This window comes from Silurus aristotelis, assembly GCF_946808225.1.
Source record: "Silurus aristotelis genome assembly, chromosome: 15".
In the NCBI taxonomy this organism is placed as follows: Eukaryota; Metazoa; Chordata; class Actinopteri; order Siluriformes; family Siluridae; genus Silurus; species Silurus aristotelis.
Window position 1 is genome coordinate 24,918,648 of NC_139588.1, and position 23,435 is coordinate 24,942,082.

General features: G+C 41.7%; 1 protein-coding gene and 1 long non-coding RNA gene across 5 annotated transcripts; both read right to left on the reverse strand.

Annotated features, from left to right (window-relative positions):
* Nucleotides 1-744: 744 nt before the first annotated feature.
* LOC310737998 lies at nt 745-19,425 on the reverse strand. The gene is made up of 4 exons (XR_014536942.1): nt 18,932-19,425; nt 18,593-18,700; nt 17,020-17,071; nt 745-1,036 (listed from the first exon to the last, which is right to left on the reverse strand). It is a non-coding gene; the product is annotated as an uncharacterized lncRNA (long non-coding RNA).
* LOC310737961 (uncharacterized protein) lies at nt 1,813-14,704 on the reverse strand. 4 transcript variants are annotated; one of them, XM_083562769.1, is made up of 8 exons: nt 14,225-14,704; nt 12,725-13,088; nt 12,232-12,424; nt 11,814-11,927; nt 11,322-11,435; nt 10,970-11,047; nt 2,217-2,315; nt 1,813-2,124 (listed from the first exon to the last, which is right to left on the reverse strand). In XM_083562769.1, the coding sequence occupies exons 2-8, from the start codon at nt 12,757-12,759 to the stop codon at nt 2,008-2,010; spliced, it is 750 nt and encodes a 249-aa protein (XP_083418895.1). In that variant the 5' UTR covers nt 12,760-13,088; nt 14,225-14,704; the 3' UTR covers nt 1,813-2,007. The 4 variants fall into 4 exon arrangements, 3 of the variants coding, with proteins under 3 accessions (XP_083418895.1, XP_083418896.1, XP_083418897.1); XM_083562770.1 differs by lacking the exon at nt 14,225-14,704 and having other exon boundaries at nt 12,725-12,887; nt 12,964-13,266; XM_083562771.1 differs by lacking the exons at nt 10,970-11,047; nt 14,225-14,704 and having other exon boundaries at nt 12,725-13,266.
* Nucleotides 19,426-23,435: the final 4,010 nt, after the last annotated feature.

Consider the following 23,435-nt stretch of genomic DNA (forward strand, 5'->3'; position numbering starts at 1 on the left):
TAAAGAGCCGGTAAGGTAATCTGGCCCCGAGCTTAAATCTTGGTTGTCCTCAAATCCCGGGAGGAGCAGGGAAAATGGCAAGATGGCCGCCGACCCGGAATTGCGCCCAGCGAAACCGGAAGTGCGCACAATGTGCCCGGGAGATCCGGACAAGTGCAGTCATAGCAGAAAGTAAAAACTACAAGAAATACAAATGTATAGTGTAAAATTCTGATGAAAAGGAAGAAAACTGTATAATTGGACACAGATAAGAAACTCCTGATTTAAAAACAGGCGTTAAGTCTGTGTGGTCCTCAGTGTCTTTGAGTGTCAGTGTGAGTTTACACCATTAATCCTCTCTACCTGTTTAGTGAGAAACATTTAAGGTCAATCTTTACCTTTATAAGTCTTTTTCACAGTCCTCGGTAATGAAATTGAAGGATTATCAGGTCCTTGATGGACTTAGGTTTGTTGAACATGTGTCTTTTAGGTTTCTGGGTTTCTGGATCTCCTCCAGTCTCTTTACAGTGGCCATATTCTGAATCTGGCAGAACCTCAAAATACACTAAAAGTAAAATCCACTTCACTCGCACTCATCCCCATTTTCACCCAATTTACATACACCCAAACCACTTTTACTTAACTGAACTTCAAATCTACATGGACCAACACCAGTAGCTGAGGAGATGCTGCTCTGCATATAGAAGACAAAACTTATACCATAATCACACACATATACATAATCTCGGATATACATAACCTTCATCTCATCATCATCTGACCAATCAGAATCCAGAATTCAGCATCAGAGTGGTGTAAGTGTGGACCAGTGTTAAAGTGATGGTTCAGGATTCTTACTGTTGTACAGTGTGTTAGCGAGATCTTTGTTGTTCATGTTATTCAGGACGTGCAGTGTGATCTTCATCGCTCCCTCTCTGACACTGTGCAGATCCTCCTCATCCTCCCTCTCAGTGCATGCTGGGTAATCTGGATTCAGGAGTTCCCTAAACCAATTCAGCTCCTTCTTTATCAGTGTGATGACTTTGTGTTCCAGTTCCTGGTTAGAAACACACAGTAACAGATCAAAATATTATAATATTATTATCATAAACTGAGAGATGATTTTATTCTCTGAACTGAAGAAAAGTATCTGTTTATGACCACAGTTCCAGCTGCATTTATCTCTGATTCCCCATTGCTGATGTTCATACAGTAGATAAAACTCACACACACACACATACTTGTCTAATCAGTTTTTGGGGATTACATGATGGATCCCAGAATGTGGGGACACCTATTTCTAAATGGTTTAGGACCAAAAGGACAGCAGATTCATGTTTTTTTTTTAAATCTGTAAAAACACTGGTCACTTTAAATTTAAGAAAAAAGCTAAATAAAGCAATGTGACATTTTTCCACAATTTGGGGACATTTTCCAGTAGACTAAGCTTGTGAGGACCAGCAAAAACACACACACACACTTTTCTGGTATTTCTACAATGTAGGTACTTGTGAATAATGTGGGGACAAATTTTACAGATAATAAAAATGTGGCTTAAATGCATATTTATAAAATTAGAAATAATGAAGTCACATAAACAAAAACAGAATATTTATTTAGGTTTTTTTGCACAGATATTTAGTAATTGCCTCAAAACAAAGCATTAAACTTTTTTAACAGTTATAAAATATACACAGCAATAAAATATACACACACACACACACACACACATATATATATATATATATATATATATATATATATATATATATATATATATATATATATATATATATATATAAAGCTATTTTGTTAACTTTAACAAAACTGTATTATAAAAGAAAACGTTTCAGATATTTAGCAATGAAAATAATAAAAATATCAACAGAAACTGACACTCATCTGTGCAAATAGAACAAAAATAAAAGATATTTTCTTATATCTTCTTTTTAAGAGATGTAATTCTATTCTTTACAAAGAACTTAACAGCCATCCAATCCCGATCTTTCAATGCAACAGGTTTAGCTTTTATACAATCCTCACACTCCTCTGGCACTCTGCAAGATTTAATGAACGTGTACAGGTGTTTTTCAACCGCTTTAAATTCACTGGTGTCCCATTTCTTTTTCCTAAAAACCTAAGCACCTACATAAACACACAACAAAGTTAGTCAAAAATATACAAAATTTTTTTGATTTTATAAAAGCTTGGCATAATTTTAGGTCATTGGATAATACCTTTGGATGATGTAGTACTAGTTGGTTCTGTGGCTTGCTCAGCCGAGCTTTCCTGGGATTGATTGGTAAATGGTTTTTACGCCAGTTCTTCTCCAAGATCTATTTAAACAGACCAAATGCAGTACAATTACTGGTATTGTATGAGGAAGTCAGGTGTGTCAGAGAATTATGTGAGGGTGGTGCAGTACATGTGTGAGGACAGTGTGACAGCAGTGAAGTGTGCAGTAGGAACGACAGACTGGTTCAAGGTGAAGGTTGGACTGCAAGGATCGGCTCTGAGCCCTTTCCTTTTTGCAGTGGTGATGGACAGGTTGACGGATGAGGTCAGACAGGAGTCTTCCTGTAATATGATGTTTGCGGATGATATTGTGATTTGTGTTGAGAGTAGTGAGTAGGTTGAGAAGAGCCTGGAGAGGTGGAGGTACACAGTGAGGAGAAGGGGAATGAAAGTCAGTAGGAGTAAGACAGAGTACATGTGTGTGAATGAGAGGAAAGGCAGTGGAGGGGTGCGGTTGCAGGGAGAAGAGGTGGAGAAGGTGGAGGAGTTCAGGTACCTGGGGCCAACAGTAGAAAGTAATGAAGAGTGTGTTAGATAAGTAAAGAAAAGAGTGCAGGCAGGGTGGAGTGGGTGGAGAAGAGTGATAGCAGGAGTGATTTGTGATAGAAGAGTATCTGTGAGAGTGAAAGGGAAAGTTTATAGGACTGTGGTGAGACCTGAGATGTTGTATGGATTAGAGACAGTGGCATTGAGTAAAAGACAGGAGGTGGAGCTGGAGGTAGTGGAGCTGAAGATGTTGAGATTTTCATTGGGAGTGATGAGGATGGACAGGATTAGCAACAAGGCAGATGTGGCGGAAAAAGTAGTCTGGGGACAAATTATCAGTTGTTGTGACCCCTAAAGGGAGCAGCCGAAAGAAGAAGAAGAAGATTGTGAAGATTTTGAGGTTGATGTTTTCGTTGGGAGTGACGAGGATGGACAGGATTAGAAACGAGTTTATTAGAGGGACAGCGCATGTAGGACATTTTGGTGACAAGGTGAGGGAGGTGAGATTGAGATGGTTTGGACATGTACAGAGGAGGGACATGAGTTATATTGGCAAAGGAATGCTGAGGATGGAGCCACCAGGAAGAAGGAAAAGAGGAAGGATGATGTGGTGAGGGAAGACATGCAGGTAGTTGGTGTGAAAGAGGCAGATGTAGAGGACATGGTGGTATGGAGACGGATGATCCGCTGTGGAGACCCCTAATGGGAGCAGCCGAAAGAAGAAGAAGGAGAAGAAGAAATGCAGTACAATTACAAAGAGCCAAAATTGACACTTTGGTGTTGCTAGGGTAGAACTATACATGTGCTAAGATGTTGCAAATACCAAGACAATAAGGACATAACAGCTTAAATAACTTTACTTCCCCTTTACCACACTATTAATAGATAAAACCAACATTGGCACTCCTAATGTCACACACTTTTCTATAGGGATAGGAAATTTAACATCTTCCTGCCATTTCTTTAAATTAAACCTACAACTCCTCCAGGAAGCTCAATAGTAATAAGCTCCACTGGCACTGATACTGCATATTCAGTGCTACTGGTGTCACATGACACTGTATGATACATCTAACTAAACTTTGACTTCCTCAGCTATAGACACTGACCAGCAAGTAAAGCTCATCTTCTTAATCTGACTGATTATCTGTTCCTGACAGATCCTTTTGGAATTCTGAACTTGGGACAATTACTGCTTCTATCAAAACAACTGCTATAATTTCTTTTAGAAATTGAAATTGTAAGACTGCAGTCACTTTCATCTAAGCTACTATCTGAAGATTCTGGGACATACTCCTCTACACTGCCTTCCATACTACTAATAGAGCAGTCATCACCCCTGCTTATGTAACTGGTATAAAAGGTACTTTGACTAGATTTTTGTTTCGAGTTTCCCTTTTATTTATATATTTTCGTCTTAATGTTTTTTTTTTTTTTCTCAAATTATTATTAAATGCAGCTTCCTTCTGCATTTAAAGCTGCAGTAAACCAGGCTGCTGTTGTTAAAGGACCTGTCAGCACTCAGGTAACAGTAGGAAGTGAAGATGTACGTGTAAACTCTGCAGTGTGTACTGCAAGCCCACACCCTAAAACAAACGAATCTGCGGAATCGGGCACTTTGGAGCGTGTGTTAAAGATGTTAGAAAGGGTGCTAGAGCGCACCACCTTACCCGCTCCAGGACCAAAGCCTCAACCGTCACCGTGGTATCGTGGGCTTCCCCATGTGCAGTATGTGGAGACAGATCTCATTCAACCCTTTCCCACTGCATGAGGGAAAAGAGATGTCTTAATTGTTTGGAGTTTGGGCATCAGCGTAAGCAGTGTCACAGGGCTGCTGGGCAAGACGTGGCCCAAGCTAGTGACGATCAGGGAAACTAGATCACTCACATTGGGGGGAGGGCGGTATAAGTGCTAAAAGTCAGCCTCTCACCAGTGAAGATGATCCGATGGTCATCTATAGCAGCAATTGTCAGGTTGAGTCAAGTAGCAGCACTGTTTTGTTCCAGAACATTGCAAAATTGGAAAAAGCTGACAGTTTATTCTATACAGATGTGTTGGTTAATGATACAGTCATATGCCAGGGCCTATTGGACACTGGTTCTATGGCATGTACCATTAGAGAGGAAATGGAGCATAGGCTGCTAGATGCATGTGGGACCCTTGAGTCTGATCAGCCCCACGCTGATATTTTACTTGTAGGTTGTGGTGGCATTCGAGTCAGGCCCAAGTGCATCTATCAGCTAAAAATGCATGTATATGACCACTCAGTTGTTGTACCAACCCTTGTTGTACCAGGACAAAAAGACCAGTTAATTGTCGGTACTAACGTCATCAAATACATTCTTAGTCAACTTAAGCAGTCCCCAAGCTATTGGCGTGTCATGAATCAGCCGAATACTACAGGAGAACCAGAGATCCAGCGGTTCTTGAGTATGCTATCTGGGCATGACAGATGGCAGGGCAGTTCTATCCCAACCGTCATCGGTACCGCTAAGCTTGCTCAAGTTGTCACTCTTCTACCTCGTCAAGAGCACATTGTGTGGGGAAGGCTTCCGGCCAGTTCTTCCGTTTCTGTGGGTAGTGCTGTGCTGGTTGAGCCACCAAAGGCTCAGACTCACAAGAAGGGTGTTCTTGTCAGGCATGTTATAGCCACACTGCCAGGTGACAGATGGGTGCCCGTTAAGGTTATTAACCCGTCTGATAAACCGCTCACTTTAAGACGTAATGCCAAAATAGCAGATGTGTCTCCTGTTTTAGCAGTTGAAGACTTGGATGTGCAACTTGGACATAGTCACGGAGAGGCTGTGAATGTACAGAGCCAGTCTGTCTCCTCTACTGTTGATATATGCGGTTCCCCTTCTGATATACATATTGTACTGCAAAAGCTTGGCCTTGGTGACCTTGACATAGGGTCCTGCGAAGTCACTCCGTACTGAAAGGATCAGCTTCTACAGCTGATTCAGAAGTATCAGGATGTGTTTTCTGAACACAGGCTAGACTGTGGTAAGGCCAAAGAGTTTGTCCTTAGGATTCATTTATCGGACAACCACCCTTTCAGGCTTCCGTATAGGCGTGTCCCCCTGGCCCAATATCAAACCTTGAGGAAGGTGCTCTCAGAGATGGAGGAGCAAGACATCATTAGGAAGTCTTGTAGTGAGTGGGCGTCCCCACTGGTCCTTGTATGGAAGAAGAGCGGTGAACTTCGCGTTTGTGTTGATTACGGCTGGCTTAATGCTCGGACCATTAAGGACTCTCACCCCTTACCTCACCAAGCAGACTGTTTGGCGGCCTTGGGTGGGAATGCTTTGTTTAGCGTGATGGATCTCACCTCCGGCTTTTATAATGTTGCCATGGTGGAGGAGGACAAGAAGCTCACGGCCTTCACAACGCCAATGGGCCTATTTAAATTTAACAGGCTGCCGCACGGGCTTTGTAGCTTCATGCGCCTAATGATGAATATCTTCGGCGACCAAAATTTCCTGACGTTGCTTTGTTACCTGGATGACCTACTTGTGTATGCCCCGGACGAGGGTGAGGCCATCAAAAGACTTGAGATGGTGATCAGTAGGCTTCGTAAACATGGGTTAAAATTAGCCCCTAAGAAGTGTCATTTCCTCCAGAGGAGCGTGCGGATTTTGGGGCACATTATTGACAGTACAGGGGTAGAAACTGACCCAGACAAGGTCAGTGCTATTGCGGCAGTATCAGAGTCTGACTTGATGATGGAGGATGGGGTAACCCCGTCTCAAAGGAAAATAAAGTCTTTCCTTGGGATGGTGTTGTATTACCAGAGATTCATCCAGAATTGCTCCACCATCGCAAAACCTTTGTTTGCATTGACAGCTGCCCCAAGGGGCAAAAAGCCTCCAGATAAGCGTGTTGCTGCGTTCAGGAAATTGAGCCCTGGGGATTGGAAGGAGGAGCACAGCAGTGCCTTCCAGCAGCTAAGAGCTGCTTTGGTGAATTCTGTGGTGCTGACTCATCCTGACTTTAGCCGGCCATTTATATTGTCCACTGACGCTTCTACTGATGGGTTAGGTGCCGTACTATCGCAACTTGCAGAGGGTGAGACCAGAGCTCGGCCGATCGCTTTTGCTAGCAAGGCTCTTAACCGCGCCCAAGCCAGGTATCCTGCTCATCGCTTAGATTTTTTGGCTTTGAAGTGGTCTGTTTGCGACAAATTCAGCCACTGGCTGAAAGGCAATGAATTTGTCGTATGGACCGATAACAATCCATTAATCCTCCCAAAGCCTAAACTCGACGCGTGTGAACAGCGATGGATCTCCAAGTTGGCGCCATACCGCTTTAGCATTAAATACATACCTGGTCCTAAAAAATGTGGTGGCGGATGCTCTGAGTCGTCAACCTTTTGTTCCTAACCGGCTCAGCGAGAGACTGCTGAGTGAACCTTACAGTTCATTGCTCAAGGAAGCAGAACAGTTTGGGAAAGACACTGTGCAGGAAGCATTTAGGCTGAGTACTGGGCTTCAGGGCGCTGATGACCCTCCCTGTGTAACATCAAACCAATGTCCGCTCTACTGTGCTGAGGTGTCTGCGGTGTTAGAGGGTCATAGTCACTGGAAAGCAGGAGTAGAATCCAGAGCAGTCTCATTGATCGCTCAAGACATCCAACTTTTGTCACCCCCTGGGCAATGCCCTTTACCAGTTTTGTAATTGGATGAACTTCGAGACGCACAACAAAATGATCCTTGCCTGTCCCGGGTCCTGTTTTACATCAATAGGGGCAAAGAGCCTCGCGCTGTGAGCGCGCTGTGGAGATTCATAAAGTTCTCAGGCTTTTGAAGCAGTGGGACAAATTGAAGATGGTTGATGGTATTCTGTATCATGTAAGGAAAGATAATCTGGCAGGAAAGAAACGGTTACAGTACATTGTTTCATCGTCTTTAGTTGCGCAGGTGATGACGGGCATTCACTATGAAGCAGGGCACCAGGGCCAAAGTAGAACCATGCACCTGGCGAGACAAAGGTTCTTTTGGGTCGGGTTGGAACATGATGTTCGCAAGTACGTCAAATGTTGCCAGCGCTGTGTCATTAGTAAAACGCCCAAACCTGAAGGCAGAGCCCCGCTGGAGAGTGTGAGAACATCAAGGCCTATGGAGCTTGTATGCATTGATTTTTGGACCGCAGAAAGCTCCAAGGGTCATAACGTAGACGTGTTAGTCATTACTGACCATTTTTCCCGTATGGCTCATGCTTTTCAGTGCCGTAATCAGTCAGCGAGGCAGGTGGCAAGGCAATTGTGGGACAAATACTTCTGTGTGTATGGCTTCCCTGATCGGATCCACTCTGATCAGGGAGCTAACTTTGAAAGTCAGTTGATTCGAGAGCTGTTGCAGGTCGCAGGAGTGAAAAAGTCCAGAACAACCGCCTATCATCCCATGGGCAATGGCCTTGTCGAGAGGTTCAATAGAACCTTGGGCAACATGATCAGGGCATTGCCGCCTAGGTCCAAGGATAGGTGGTCTCAGATGCTTTATACACTGACTTTTGCGTACAACTGTACCGTGCATGATTTCAATGGGTATGCCCCGATTCTACCTAATGTTTGGCAGAATTCCAAAGCTGCCTGTGGATGTCATGTTTGGTAACCTTGAGGGTGACAGTGAAGTCATTGACTATGACAAGTACGTAAAGAGGTTGAGAACTGACCCGAAAGAATTTCTAACTGTTGCTCAAGGGAAACATCTGTGCCAGCCAGCAGCGGCAGGCCGAATTGTACAACCGGAAAACAAAGGGCTGTGATATTGAGTTGGGAGATCAGGTTCTCCTGGCCAACAAAGGTGGACGTGGGAAGAGAAAACTGGCAGATAGGTGGGAGTCCACACCTTACAGGGTAGTTGGATTGAACCCTCAGTGCCATATTTACCGTATATAACCGTACATAACACTAAAACAGGCCAGGAGAAAACTGTTCATCGCAACTTATTGTTGCAAGCTAACTTTCTTCCGTTGGAGCTGGAAGATTCTGACGTACCATCAAACGGTAGTAGCGCGTCAGTGTCTATGGGTGTAAGAACGTCTTTGGCAAATGATCGTGCTCCCGGGATTAAGCCCAGTGTATCCGACCGAGTTGCCAGTTGGGTGGAAGAATGTGCTGTGCATGAGAGCCCTCAGCAGAGTTTGCCTAGCAGTAGTAGTAGTAGTAGTAGTAGTATTGTGTCAGTGGACACAGTTTCTGGTGTGTTGGGAGAAGTCCCTTCAGCATCAAAGGATGACTCCATGGAGAGAGACAGTAATTCTGAAGCTCCGGAAACTGAAGGTCCTACTCATGAATCTAACAGCATTTATTCCGAGGTTATACATGATGATAATCTGTTGGTATTGTTGAACCAACTACAGACCATGAAGTGGTTGGAGTTAGGACCAGAGTGGGCAGGATAGTGAAACCTGTCAACAGGTTAATTGAGAATATGACCCAGTCCATCAAAACCCTGAATCCGATGGTGGGGTTATAAGATCTCTGTTAAAATAAGAATGCACTGTTTTTTTGGTGAGATTTAAACTTTAAAGTAAAGTGCCTTTGAGTCAATGTTTTTCAATGAAGTTTCATCTATAAATGAATGGTGTTTCAGGCACCCTTTGCGGGTGATTGCAGTGGGCCTGATCAACCTGCTGTTCTTACCTGTAAGTGGGAAACATATTATGTTGCACAAAATTCTAAATAACAGTTGGTCTGAGTCCAGTGTGTATTATCCCTGTAGTCGATTTGAATTTGTGAAGTTCAGGGGGGAGGATGTAACTGGTATAAAAGGTACTTTGACTAGATTTTTGTTTCGGGTTTCCCTTTTATTTATATATTTCTGTATTAATGTTTTTTTATTTTTTTTCTCAAATTATTATAATTTTTTTTTTTATTAATGTTATACTTTCCATATGTGTATATTCATGCTGAAGTAATGAACTTCACGAAATTTCGTTTGAATCATTTTTGTTTAAATATCTTAAAGAAAAGTTCCTCTACATTTTTAGATATTTAAACAAACATGATTCAAACGAAATTTCGTGAAGTTCATTACTGTGTCATCAGCGAGGTACATCCGGGGTTTCTCATCGTGCGTTTTGCGTTGGCCTCAGGTTCACTGCATGAGGCTGGTGGACGCATGCACTGTGCGGTCCTCCCTATAAACAACACTGGTATGTTGATGATTTTTTTGCCTGAATGTGTATATTTATCATTGGATAAATGTGATTAAAATTGTGTCAGCATTCAATAGTATTAGCTGCAACAAGGATGTACTGTTTAATGTGATTTTGTGTAAATAGTCAGTATATTGTGGCGCTAACTAATTAGCATTGTATGCTAATAGTAAAGTGTATCAGAGTGGGAGGAGCTGCTACCCCATTTTGAACTGATGATTTCTCCTTATCAACAGGTATGCTATCTGTTTTGTTTGTTTTATAAAGAAAAGAGTGTTGGATGATAGTTAATGAGTGTTTTATGTAAAGCGTTATAAAAAGGTAAGACTGTTATTTGATGTTTTATTTGGTAAACCGTTTTATTTGTGCTGAGTGTGATGCACATTGTGTAGCTTGCACATGGTTGTGCAAAATATACTAAGCACACTATCTAATTTTGTATGTAATGTATACATTCACTGAGTTTAAATATGTTGTGTAGTTGTTTTGTTTGTTCAAAGTATGATGCAGTATTTGAATACATAGAGTTAATGTGTATTTACATGTTACATGTGCATATTTGTGATGCAAGTATAAAATGTTAAGATATGTTTATTGCAATGCAATATACTACATTTTTAGTAGTATTTGGAAGCATATTGTTTAAAATAAAAACAGTAAATCCATATGCTGTAACTATAGTGATTTCTTTATTCACATTTTATTTATTTATTTATTTTTTTTTTATCGTGCGTTTTGCGTTGGCCTCAGGTTCACTGCATGAGGCTGGTGGACGCATGCACTGTGCGGTCCTCCCTATAAACAACACCGGGTGTATCAGAGTGGGAGGAGCTGCTACCCCGTTTTGAACTGATGATTTCTCCTTATCAACAGATTAAAAAATACCAGATCTCATCGCTAAGTGGTTGTGTGGTCCTTGTGGGTGAGGTTGTCTGTTCCAAACATGCTACACTTACATTATCAAACTATAAAATACAATATAACAAATATGAACACCGAGAAAATAATGCAGTCTTCAGATATTTTTAATTTAGAAAAGTTTTTTTCGAACCTGAGAAATGCTTGTTTCAACTTGTGATTGCAGTTTATGGTACTGATTTTCAGTTAACATTTCACCTAACGTTAACACCTGCAAAGTTTGAAAAAAATAAGTAATAAGAACTTTAAATGAGTTAATGTACACAAAAAGTGGAAAAAATATCTGCCTTTTGGTGACATTGTAACTTTTCCTATAAGGTCAGAAAGGTACACTCTGTAAAACACAACAAAAACAAAAGCACATGCTGTATAACACTACATACATTTGAAATTACTCCTCTGCTAACACTGGTAAAGTACATTGTATATCGTAGGGACCTGACGTTTATTGTGTAAAAAAAGTTAATTTAAAAGCAGTTTCATACTTGTTTGCAGGAAGTAGACTCAGGCTCTGAATGTTGGGTGCAATGGTGATCATCTGCAGAGGCATCATCTGAGGCTGGATGATTACAGTCTGATTCTGTTCCAGGTTTTGTCACCTGTAATGAGCACAACTGTTAATTATGAGGCAAAAAGATAAGCATCCGTATATTAGAAAGCTAAGCTAAACAGTGTCAATTTGTAGAAAGAATAGTTATGCCAACACACTACAAGTAAACAAGATATTTCCAGAAAAATAGGAAATTTAAGAGTAGACCTTTTGTGGGGACCTGTGTAAAATTTCATGGTTAAACATAATGTGGGGACCTGTGTAAGATATCATGTTTAAACATAATGTGGGGACTCTGTGGTGGAGGGTAATTCCCCGACCAGTCATTTGAAATCACTCCTTTGCTAACACTGGTAAAGTACATTGTATATTTTGGGGACCTGACGTTTATTGTGTAAAAAAAGTTAATTTAAAAGTAGTTTCATACTTGTTTGCAGGAAGTAGACTGAGGTTTTGAATGTTGGGTGCAATGGTGATCATCTCCAGAGGCACCACCTGAAGCTGGATGATTACAGTCTGATTCTGTTCCACATTTTGTCTTCTGTAATGAGCACAACTGTTAATTATAAGCCAAAAAGATAAGCATCTGGAAATCAGAAAACTAAGCTGAACAGTGTAAATTTGTAGAAGGAATTGTTATACCAACACACTCCAAGTAAACAAGATATTTCCAGAAAAATAAGAAATTTAAGAGTAGGCTTTTTGTGGGGACCTGTGTAAAATGTCATGGTTAAACATAATGTGGGGGTTAATTATAAGTCCAAATATAAAAGCATGCTGGCATTGTACAGCTAAGCTGATGCTATTTAATTATCCATCATTGCTAAAAAAATAAAGATTCTTACTTCATTTCTCCAGGGACATTCACCATCTCCATAATAATAGGTGATCTCCTCTCCAGGTATTATGTCTCTTAAAGCAAAAAGACACAAATGGGGCTTTCCCTCTACAAGAATTCTCTTCATTTTGCAGTTGGGTTTAATGTGGTCGTCATTGACTAGTCTTCCAAGTGTGCCATCATCCCTTGCAGCATCAATACTGAATTTGAACAAACAAATTTAAGTTACTGACAAACCCCCACACAAGTATTATTATTAATTATTATTAATTATTATTATATAATATTATACAAATATACAGAAACACCGGCACAGCTGATGATATTTAAATGCTCGGGATATAAATATTAACAAGTCACAGAAATAATTCAAGGCCATATAACATCAAATCATTTACTAATTTTATCTGCTAGTCTCAGATAACTTTTCCTTCGTATTTGAAGTTCGCAGCTCAAACCGCATCTAAACCCATAGAGGAATAAAGATGATAAATACTCACGTCCAGAGGTTTCCGTGCCAGATGAAGTTGAACATGAATGCCTTTAGGGAGTTGTGATAAAGGCGTTGTCTTCTCTGGCTCTCCTGACAGCTGATGGGTTCCCCTCTGTACTCCAGCACGAAGCTACCTTTAGTGAAGTGTGTCACCGCAAACACTCCTTTACCTGAGCCGGGAAGCACAGCGCGCTAGCATAACCGGCTAATTATCATTATCATTCAGAGTTTCTCTGCTCTGCTCACCTTTAAATGCAACAGTGTATTTCACATCAAGCCCCACTTTATCACGGCACGGTTATGTGAAATACAGCATCCTAAAATGGGCTCTGCCTTTGGCTTCCTCTCATTTTTAAAGCCTTGACTTCAACCTTATTACCGATTAAAACATTCATTTACTAGTTCACATACTTTACTAATCCTGAAGATATTATTTGCTGGACGCATTTAATATTAATAGATGATATAGCATTAGCAAAATAATTACACCGACACAGTTTAAATGCCTCATTAGGGCTGAGCTAGCTAGCTAGCATGAGTTAATTACACACAACTTGAGCTGGGAGTTATTTTAGACAGCAACTTATCTTTTAAAAATCACATCAATCAAGTTACAAAAACAGCCTTCAAAAACACGCTCCCTGAGATCTCAAAACTCTGGGCTTCTAGTAGTTCCTAGAATAGCAAAGTCCACTAAAGGCGGTAGAGCATTTTCACATTTAGCTCCTAAACTCTGGAATAGTCTTCCTGACAGTGTTCGGGGTTCAGATACACTCTCCCAGTTTAAGTGCAGATTAAAAACATATCTTTTTAGCAAAGCCTACACATAACACACATCACACACATCACATCACAACCTTGTGCTCCAGAACATCTGATCACATGCACATTATCAACTTGTGCTGTTAATATCATGAACAGCAGCTACGCTAATTCCTCTCCACTGCTTCTCTTTCTCTCCCCATCCCGAGGCATCCTGAGGTTTGGCCAGCTCCAGTCACGTCCCACCTCGTGAAGATTATGGACCTATGGATGATCATGGAGAAGTAGATGCCGAGTGTTTAAAGGCCCTGGCATGGAGAAGCTGATGCTGGATCTATGATGATCACAAATTGTTCTGTATTGTTGAAAGATTTATGACCAAACTTTTGATGTCACCCATATGAGGATGGGTTCCCCTTTGAGTCTGGTTCCTCTCAAGGTTTCTTCCTCATATCATCTAAGGGAGTTTTTCCTTGCCACTGTCGCCACGGCTGCTCATCAGGGACAAACGCACACCTTCACCTTCACTGTTGTTTTCTGTAAAGCTGCTTTGAGACAATGTCTGTTGTGAAAAGCGCTATACAAATAAACTTGACTTGACTTGACTTGACAACTCTATGGAAATTATAAATAATAATCATATAATTTTATAAAGTCCTAAAAAATGTTGATATTCTACCACAATTAACTTAATAAAACATTGTAATTGTATAACCTTAACAAACTTTATATTATGGTTATTCACCTCACATAGTCTTTGCATGGAGTGCTAATTAGCGAACTGCACCTTTTAGCCACTGAGGTTGTATGATGTTGTGAAGTCCCTCACTCAACAACATACTACCTCATTGGCTCAAAGCTCCTGCATGTTCTTTCTGTTTCAACCAATCAGACTTCAGTATAGGTGCATTACGTCAGAAAGGATGTATAGCTGATTTTTTTACGGTCTATGGCCAGAGGGGGAGTTTACACACTTGAGTCGCAGCCTCGAATACACACACACACTTTTTTAATGGGAAATGTCAAACTTGGGGACTAAGGAGATATTAAGAGGGGGTGTTCAGCTCGATGAGTTAGGCATGCTACAGTGGTTAGTTTTGTGGGGACTCGATTTTAGGTCCCCATGTTCACACAGGTACCCACGTTAATGGTGTGCATTCCGGTCAATGTCCCCATTTTGTAAGTTTTGCGAACACACACACACACACACACACAAACACACACACACACAATGTACATACACAATGTACACACACACACACACACACACACACACACACACACACACACACACACACACAATGTACATACACAATGTACACACACACACACACACACACACACAATGTACATACACAATGTACACACACACACACACACACACACACACACACACACACACAATGTACATACACAATGTACACACACACACACACACACACACATACACACACACACACACACACACACTGTACAAACACACACACACACACTCACACACAACGTACACACACACACACACACTCACACACAATGTACACACACACACACACACACACACACACACACACACACAATGTACACACACACACACACACACACACACACACACCGTACAAACACACACACACACACACACAATGTACACACACACATTCACACACAATGTACACACACAGTCACACACAATGTACACACACATACAGAATTACATCGGCATTCAGGGACAGGCATTAAGGTTTAAATCCTACCTGTCCGATCGTTACCATTTCGTACACTTAAATAAAGAGCTATCCAGGCTAATGCTAGTAAATTATGGCAAGCCACAAGGTTCAGTTCTAGGACCCCTGCTTTTCACAATATACATGCTTCCATTAGGAAATATTATTATTAGGCATGAAATTAGCTTCCATTGTTATGCTGATGATACCCAGCTATATATCTCATCTAAACCAGGTGATACACTCAATTAACTCTGATAACTAAATGTGTTAAGGAAATAAGAGATTGGATGACCCATAACTTTCTACTATTAAATTCTGATAAGACTGAGATTTTCCTCATCGGCCCAAAAACTAGTATACAGAAGCTCCAGCATCTCAACCTGCATTTAGACGGATGTTCTGTAACCACTAGTTCAACGGTAAAAGACCTGGGAGTTATTTTAGAGCAACTTGTCTTTTAAAAATCACATCAACCAAGTTACAAAAACAGCTTCTTTCACCTTAGAAATATTTCTAAGTTAAGAAACATGTTGTCTATATCTAATGCAGAGAAGCTCGTCCATGCGTTTATGACCTCTAGAATAGACTACTGTAATGCATTACTAGGTGGATGTCCTGCATCATTAATAAACAAGCTTCAGTTAGTTCAGAATGCAGCAGTCAGAGTTCTTACAAGGTCAAGAAAATACGATCATATAACTCCAATCTTATCGTCCCTACATTGGCTTCCTATTAAGTTTCGAATAGACTACAAACTACTGCTTCTCACTTATAAAGCACTAAATGGTTTGGCTCCCATGTATCTATCCAGTCTTTTAACACGCTACAATCCGTCACGCTCCCTGAGATCTCAAAACTCTGGGCTTCTAGTAGTTCCTAGAATAGCAAAGTCCACTAAAAGTGGTAGAACATTCTCACATTTAGCTCCTAAACTCTGGAATAGTCTTCCTGACAGTGTTCGGGGCTTAGACACACTCTCCCAGTTTAAGAGCAGATTAAAAACATATCTTTTTAGCAAAGCCTACAAATAACATACGTCTCACATCATAACCTTGTGCTCCAGAACATCTGATCACATGCACATTATCAACTTGTGCTGTTAATATCATGAACAGCAGCTACACTAATTCCTCTCCACTGCTTCTCTTTCTCTCCCCATCCCGAGGCATCCTGAGGTTTGGCCAGCTCCAGTCACGTCCCACCTCATAAAGATTATGGACCTTTTGAAGAAGTAGATGCCGAACTCGCAAACTTCCAGAACCATCTAGAGACATACCAGTGCCAATTGGATCCCTCTACATGTATGGTTTCGACCTCCTGGAGTGTTTAAAGGCTCGGGCATGGAGAAGCTGATGCTGGATCTGTGATGATCACAAATGTTGAGCTCAGTAGGTCCTAGTTTTATAACCATAAAGACTGTAGAAAGAACATCACTTATAATCTTATACTCCAGTGCTCATGTTAGTTCTCACTCTTCAGTGTTCTGTATTGTTGAAAGATTTATGATCAAACTCTTGATGTCACCCATATGAGGATGGGTTCCCCTTTTGAGTCTGGTTCCTCTCAAGGTTTCTTCCTCATTACATCTAAGGGAGTTTTTCCTTGCCACAGTCGCCACGGCTGCTCATCAGAGATAAACACACACCTTCACCTTCACTGTTGATTTGTGTAAAGCTGCTTTGAGAATGTGTTGTGAAAAGCGCAATAGAAATTAACTTGACTTGGCTTGACTTGACTTGACTTCACACACACACACACACACACACACACACACACACACACACACACACACACACACACATTAAACCATAAACACCTTAAATATTGATTCCAGATGTTTGCTTCTGTCTAATTTCTTCTTCTGTGGTCTGTGAACAAACAAACCCATGTTAAATGGACTATTTGTCTTCATAGCTGCATAAAGCATGATATAAATCCATGTAGTGAACATGATCCTCCTAACACAATACACTGATTTCAGGATTGCTGACACTGACATGTTTTAATGAATCAGACCTACAGCTTTGGTACCAGGACAGAGGTTTCTCCTGAAATGGGAGTTCACCATAAAAGACTCGATATGGAGAACATCTGGAAATCTACAATACTGCTACAGGACAAATTGTTCAGTTAAGAACACAGTAAACTTTGATTTAAAATCATTGTGTCTTCAACAATCTAGTTTTTGAGTTGTACATGAAATGTATCTCATCAAGAATTCCCCTGAAATGTTCTGTTAGCTAATCATGCTAATCACCTTCTGAGTGGACCAGGACACAAGGAGCAGTAAGTCCTCAGCTTGAATGTTTTCATGAACACAAAACATTTCCTGGATGTTGTGTTGGTTTCTAAACCGTGTTCATTGCTGGTGGAATTCATTGCATTCAGGCTCATTGTTATTGTGGCTGTAAAGAGTCACCCAGTGCTACACAATAACGATGAACTATCTGATGAACCATCTAAACTAAAAAGATCCATCAAAGATCCAGCAATAAACATCATCTGGACACTTCTGCCTTAAACACAGTGAACAGTGAACACACTGAATGTGGTTTACAGATGAACTCCAGAATGACTTTGACTGTAAAGACTAAAGTCGAGTCTAGAACCATTTATCTGCTTAGACTCATCATGGTTCCAACCTCGGGAAACAGCAGCAGGCAGAACCTGGAGTCACATGAACCAAACATCATCCTATACTTCAGGACCGTTTAAGATAAAACTCAGTTCACTTTACAGAACACAAGAACACAAGTCTCTCAAATGAACTAAACACATAGGAGCAGATTAAAGACTAAACACACAGTAGTGCTAAAACAAAGCCAGGTGTATGCTGGGTAAATGAAGAACTCTATCCATTACTTTACACTTCATCATCACTGCTTTAGAAAGGAGACCTGGGGAGGGGGCGGAGCATACAGCATGATCCCAACACTAAACCTCTAATCTCCACTCCATTCCCATAAATTTACTCTGCTGTCTTCATCTCCACACTCGTCATGGCTGAAATACACTTCTTTATGACCTATGACCTATTAGTGCACCACTCATGTGTCACATGTAACGTTTAATATGTGCAGGTATTTTAGAATGAAATAAAAATAGTCGTATTTATTAAATAATGTTTATTATTAGAAATGTTGTTCTACAAAAAACTCAATGTTCAGATGAAACCTGCACTTTCACCCCACAATTTAAAATGAAGTTCAGTCAAGAAATGATCTAAAAATGATTTTATTCTGGAGCTCTGGTTACTGTAGGAGATGTTTTAAGATGGAATGTCACTTTAAATTATATTGGATAAACAGTGTTGTGAAGTTTAGATCAGATATCTGGAGCAGGTTTCTGTCTGTAATCACACACAGTTTTATTTTCTACAGAATCTTTACCTCGGATCAGTAGAACTGCTTTTAAAGTGAAATGGACGACCCATCGACTGGTCACTCTTCATGGACACACAGCTGGGATCTGGTGAGTCTGATCTCTTCTCCATCAGACTAAAACACACCCAGACAGTGTGTAAGTTCATCTTAAACTACTTTATTATTATTTATTATTACAGTCCTTTCATTTCTTCACTTAGTGATCAAACTCCTCATATCAATAATATCTGCTGCTCTTCAACATCTTTATATGAGTTTCAATAAAGTCATAAACACACATCAGATCTGATCTGTGAGTCTGATCTGTTTATTGTTGCTGAATGGGATCAGATTTCTCTCTCTCACCTCTTGTCTGATTTTGTGTCTGGTTCTGCAGAGAGACTTATGTTGGAAATCCTGTGTTCACACACACACACACACACACACACACACACACACACACACACACACACACACACACAGAAAAAGGTGATTTATATTGACATCACATGACACTTAATGTACACACAGATCGACTCTGTTCTGCTGATGATGTGATTCTGATGAAAATGGAAGCAGAAGTGATTGAGGAGCTTCTCAGGGACGGGAGGCTGCAGATGAATGCAGGTGAAAACTTACACAACTTCCTCTTTTATTTGTGGACTTTTTTACTTCAATATTATGAGCTTCCTCCACTGACTTCCTGTAGCTTCTCACATCAGATTTACCACATTGATGTTTACCTACAAAACCAAACACACACCAGCACCTCCACCTCCCACCTCTTCTAGAAGACAAGTTCTCCACAGAACAGATTCAATAATAGAGGTGAAGAACAGCCCGAGGTGAAGCAGAGAGCATTAACATGGTGTAAGATCTCACATCTAGTCATGGATCATCACCTGGTCAATAATGTTTGCAGAGTAAAACTGACTGAACGGATCAAATAACAGAGTTTTAATAAAGAGAGAGAGAGAGAGAGAGAGAGAGAGAGAGAGAGAGAGAGAGAGAGAGAGAGAGGTTTGAACACACACACTCCAGCCAATCAGAATGGAGTATTCAGACTGAACATGGTAAAAGTGTATATTCTCAGTGCTGCCTGAATACACAACACACCCCTAAAGGGGGTGAATACTTATGCACAGTGTGTACAGAGATCCAGCATGTAGTAGAGACCGAGTGTAAAATGTGGTGTAGAAAAGAGAAAGCTGAGTGAAATCTAGTGAAATGTGGAACACAGCTGTAGATTGGGAGTCTCTCTGTGTTCTTTATGTTTCTCTGTGTCACATGGTGGCGCTGCGCTTCACTTCCTGTTTATATGCAGCTGTGACTTTAGGAAGAAACCTTTAGTGCTGGAACTGATGTTCACAGGTTTAAATGTGACATGAGTTGAAAGCTTTTATTTCTTTATTCTATGAGCAGTGTGTAGTGTTTTTATGATGATGATAATTCTTCTTCTTCTTCTTTCGGCTGCTCCCATTAGGGGGCGCCACAGCGGATCATCCGTCTCCATACCACCCTGTCCTCTACATCTGCCTCTTTCACACCAACTACCTGCATGTCTTCCCTCGCCACATCCATAAACCTCCTCCTTGGCCTTCCTCTTTTCCTCCTACCTGGTGGCTCCATCCTCAGCATTCTTCTACCAATATAATTCATGTCCCTCCTTTGCACATGTCCAAACCATCTCAATCTCGCCTCCCTCACCTTGTCACCAAAACATCCTATATGCGCTGTTCCTTTATTAAACTCATTTCTAATCTTGTCCATCCTCGTCACTCCCAACGAAAACCTCAACATCTTCAGCTCTGCTACCTCCAGCTCCACCTCCTGTCTTTTACTCAATGCCACTGTCTCTAATCCATACAACATCGCAGGTCTCACCACAGTCCTATAAACTTTCCCTTTCATTCTCGCAGATACTCTACTATCACAAATCACTCCTGCTATCACTCTTCTCCACCCACTCCACCCTGCCTGCACTCTTTTCTTTACTTCTCTAACACAATCTCCATTACTTTGCACTGTTGACCCCAGGTACCTGAACTCCTCCACCTTCTCCACCTCTTCTCCCTGCAACTGCATCACTCCACTGCCCTCCCTCTCATTCACACACATGTACTCTGTCTTACTCCTACTGACTCTCATTCCCCTTCTCACCAACGCATATCTCCACCTCTCCAGGCTCTTCTCAACCTGCTCCCTACTCTCACCACAAATCACAATATCATCCACAAACATCATAGTCCAGGGAGACTCCTGTCTGACCTCGTCTGTCAACCTGTCCATCACCACTGCAAACAGGAAAGGGCTCAGGGCTGATCCTTGATGCAGTCCAACCTTCACCCTGAACCAGTCTGTCGTACCTACTGCACACTTCACTGCTGGCTTCCACTACTCTTTCCCATAACTTCATGGTGTGACTGATCAACTTAATTCCCCTGTAGTTACTGCAAGACTGCACATCTCCTTTATGCTTGAAGATCGGTACCAGCACACTTCTTTTTCATTCCTCAGGCATCTTCTCACCTTCCAAAATCCTGTTAAACAACCTGGTCAAAAACTCCACTGCATCTCTCCTAAACATCTCCACGCTTCCACCGGTATGTCATCTGGTCCAACTGACTTTCCACTCTTCATCCTCTTAATCGCTGCTCTCACTTCCTCCTTACTAATCCTATCTACATCCTGCTTCACCAACCCCACATCGTCCAACCTTCTCTCTATCTGATTTTCCTCATTCATCAGCTGCTCAAAATACTCCCTCCACCTTCTCAACACACTCTCCTCACTAGTCAAGACATTTCCCTCTCCATCCTTTACTGCTCTAACTTGCAGTACATCCTTCCCAGCTCGGTCCCTCTGCCTGGCCAATCGGTATAAATCCTTTTCTCCTTCCTTAGTGTCCAACCTCTCATACAGCTCCTCATATGCCTTTTCCTTGGCTTTCGCAACATCCCTCTTTACCTGCTGCCGCATCTCCTTGTACTCCTGCCTACTTTTCTCATCACTCTGTCTATCCCACTTCTGTTTTGCCAACCTCTTTCCCCTAATGCACCTGCACTTCCTCATTCCACCACCATGTCTCCTAGTTTTGCTTTCTATTTCCAGATGTCACACCAAGTACTTTTCCAGCTGCCTCCCTCATCACTCCTGCAGTAGTTGCCCAATCATCCAACACCTCTTCACCACCACTGAGCCCCTGTCTGACCTCTTCCCTGTACCTCACACTACACTCTTCCTCCTTAAGTTTCCACCATCTTATTCTTCTTTCAGTCCTCACTCTCCTCCTCTTCTTCTTCGCCTCCAAAACCATCCTACAGACCACCATCCGATGCTGTCTAGCTACACTGTCCCCTGCCAACACCTTACAGTCTCCAATCTCCTTCAGGTTGCATCTCCTGCATAGCACATAGTCCACCTGTGTGCACCTTCCTCCACTCTTATACGTCACCATATGATCCTCCTTCTTCTTAAAATACGTGTTCACCACTGCCATTTCCATCCTTTTAGCAAAATCTACCACCATTTGCCCTTCCACATTCCTCTCCTTAAAACCATACCTACCATCACCTCCTCATCACCTCTGTTCCCTTCACCTACATGCCCATTAAAGTCTGCCCCAATCACAAATCGTTCTTTTCTAGGTACACCATCTACCACTTCATCTAATTCACTCCAGAATTTTTCCTTCTCCTCCATCTCACAGCCAACTTGGGGAGCATAGGCACTGATGACATTTATCATCATCCCTTCAACTTCCACCTTCACGATCATCACCCTATCAGAAACTCTCTTCACCTCCACTACACTCTTACTGTACTCTTCCTTCAGAATCACCCCTACACCATTTCTCTTTCCATCCACACCATGATAAAACAGTTTAAACCCACCTCCAATGTTCCTGCTCTTACTCCCTTTCCACTTGGTCTCCTGAACACACAACACATCTACCTTTCTCCTCTCCATCATATCAGCTACCTCTCTCCCTTTACCAGTCATAGTACCAACATTTAAAGTACCAACCCGAACCTCTACTCTCCTACACTGCTCCTTTCCCTGCCGTCTCCATAGACGTCTTCCTCCTCTCCTCCTCCTCCTTCGGCCAACAGTAGCCCAATTTCCACCGGTACCCTGTCGGCTAACGATACCTGTGGCGGTCGTTGTTAACCCGGGCCTCGACCGATCCGGTATGAAATTCTCATTTGTGATCCACATATTTGATTTGGCACATGTTTTACGCTGGATGCCCTTCCTAACGCAACCCTCCCCATTTACCCGGGCTTGGGACCGGCACTAAGAGTGCACTGGCTTGTGCATCCATAATGGCTGGGTTTTTATGATGATGATAATAAATCTAATAAAACACTTCATCACGCGCACAGTGTGTGTGGGTTCTAGAACCGTGTGTGATGGAACAGTTCACTTACAGAGAAAAATCCGCTTCATATCACACCAAATCAACATCATTCAAATACAGCAGCACTGTTCTTGATCTCACTAATATTTATAACTTTCACCTTTTATACTCTTACATTTCACTTTACTTACCGTTTTTCTCCTGCTTTTCTCCTGCTTTTCTCCTGCTTTTCTCCTGTAGACCCTTATGTTCCGCTCTAAATGGCGGCTCTGACTTTTACTTTCACTTTGAGTATCTGCTATCTGCTGGTCACAGCCTGAAACTGCATCATCTGCACCTTCCGCTGGTCACAAAGTGTAACTGCAATACTTGCACCACCTGCTGGTCACAAAGTATACTGCACCATTTGCACCACCTGCTGGTCACAAAGTGTAACTCCAAGACTTGCACCACCTGCTGGTCACTTGAAAGTGAAATTATTTTCTGAAAGATCAGATCAGCTCAGAAGAT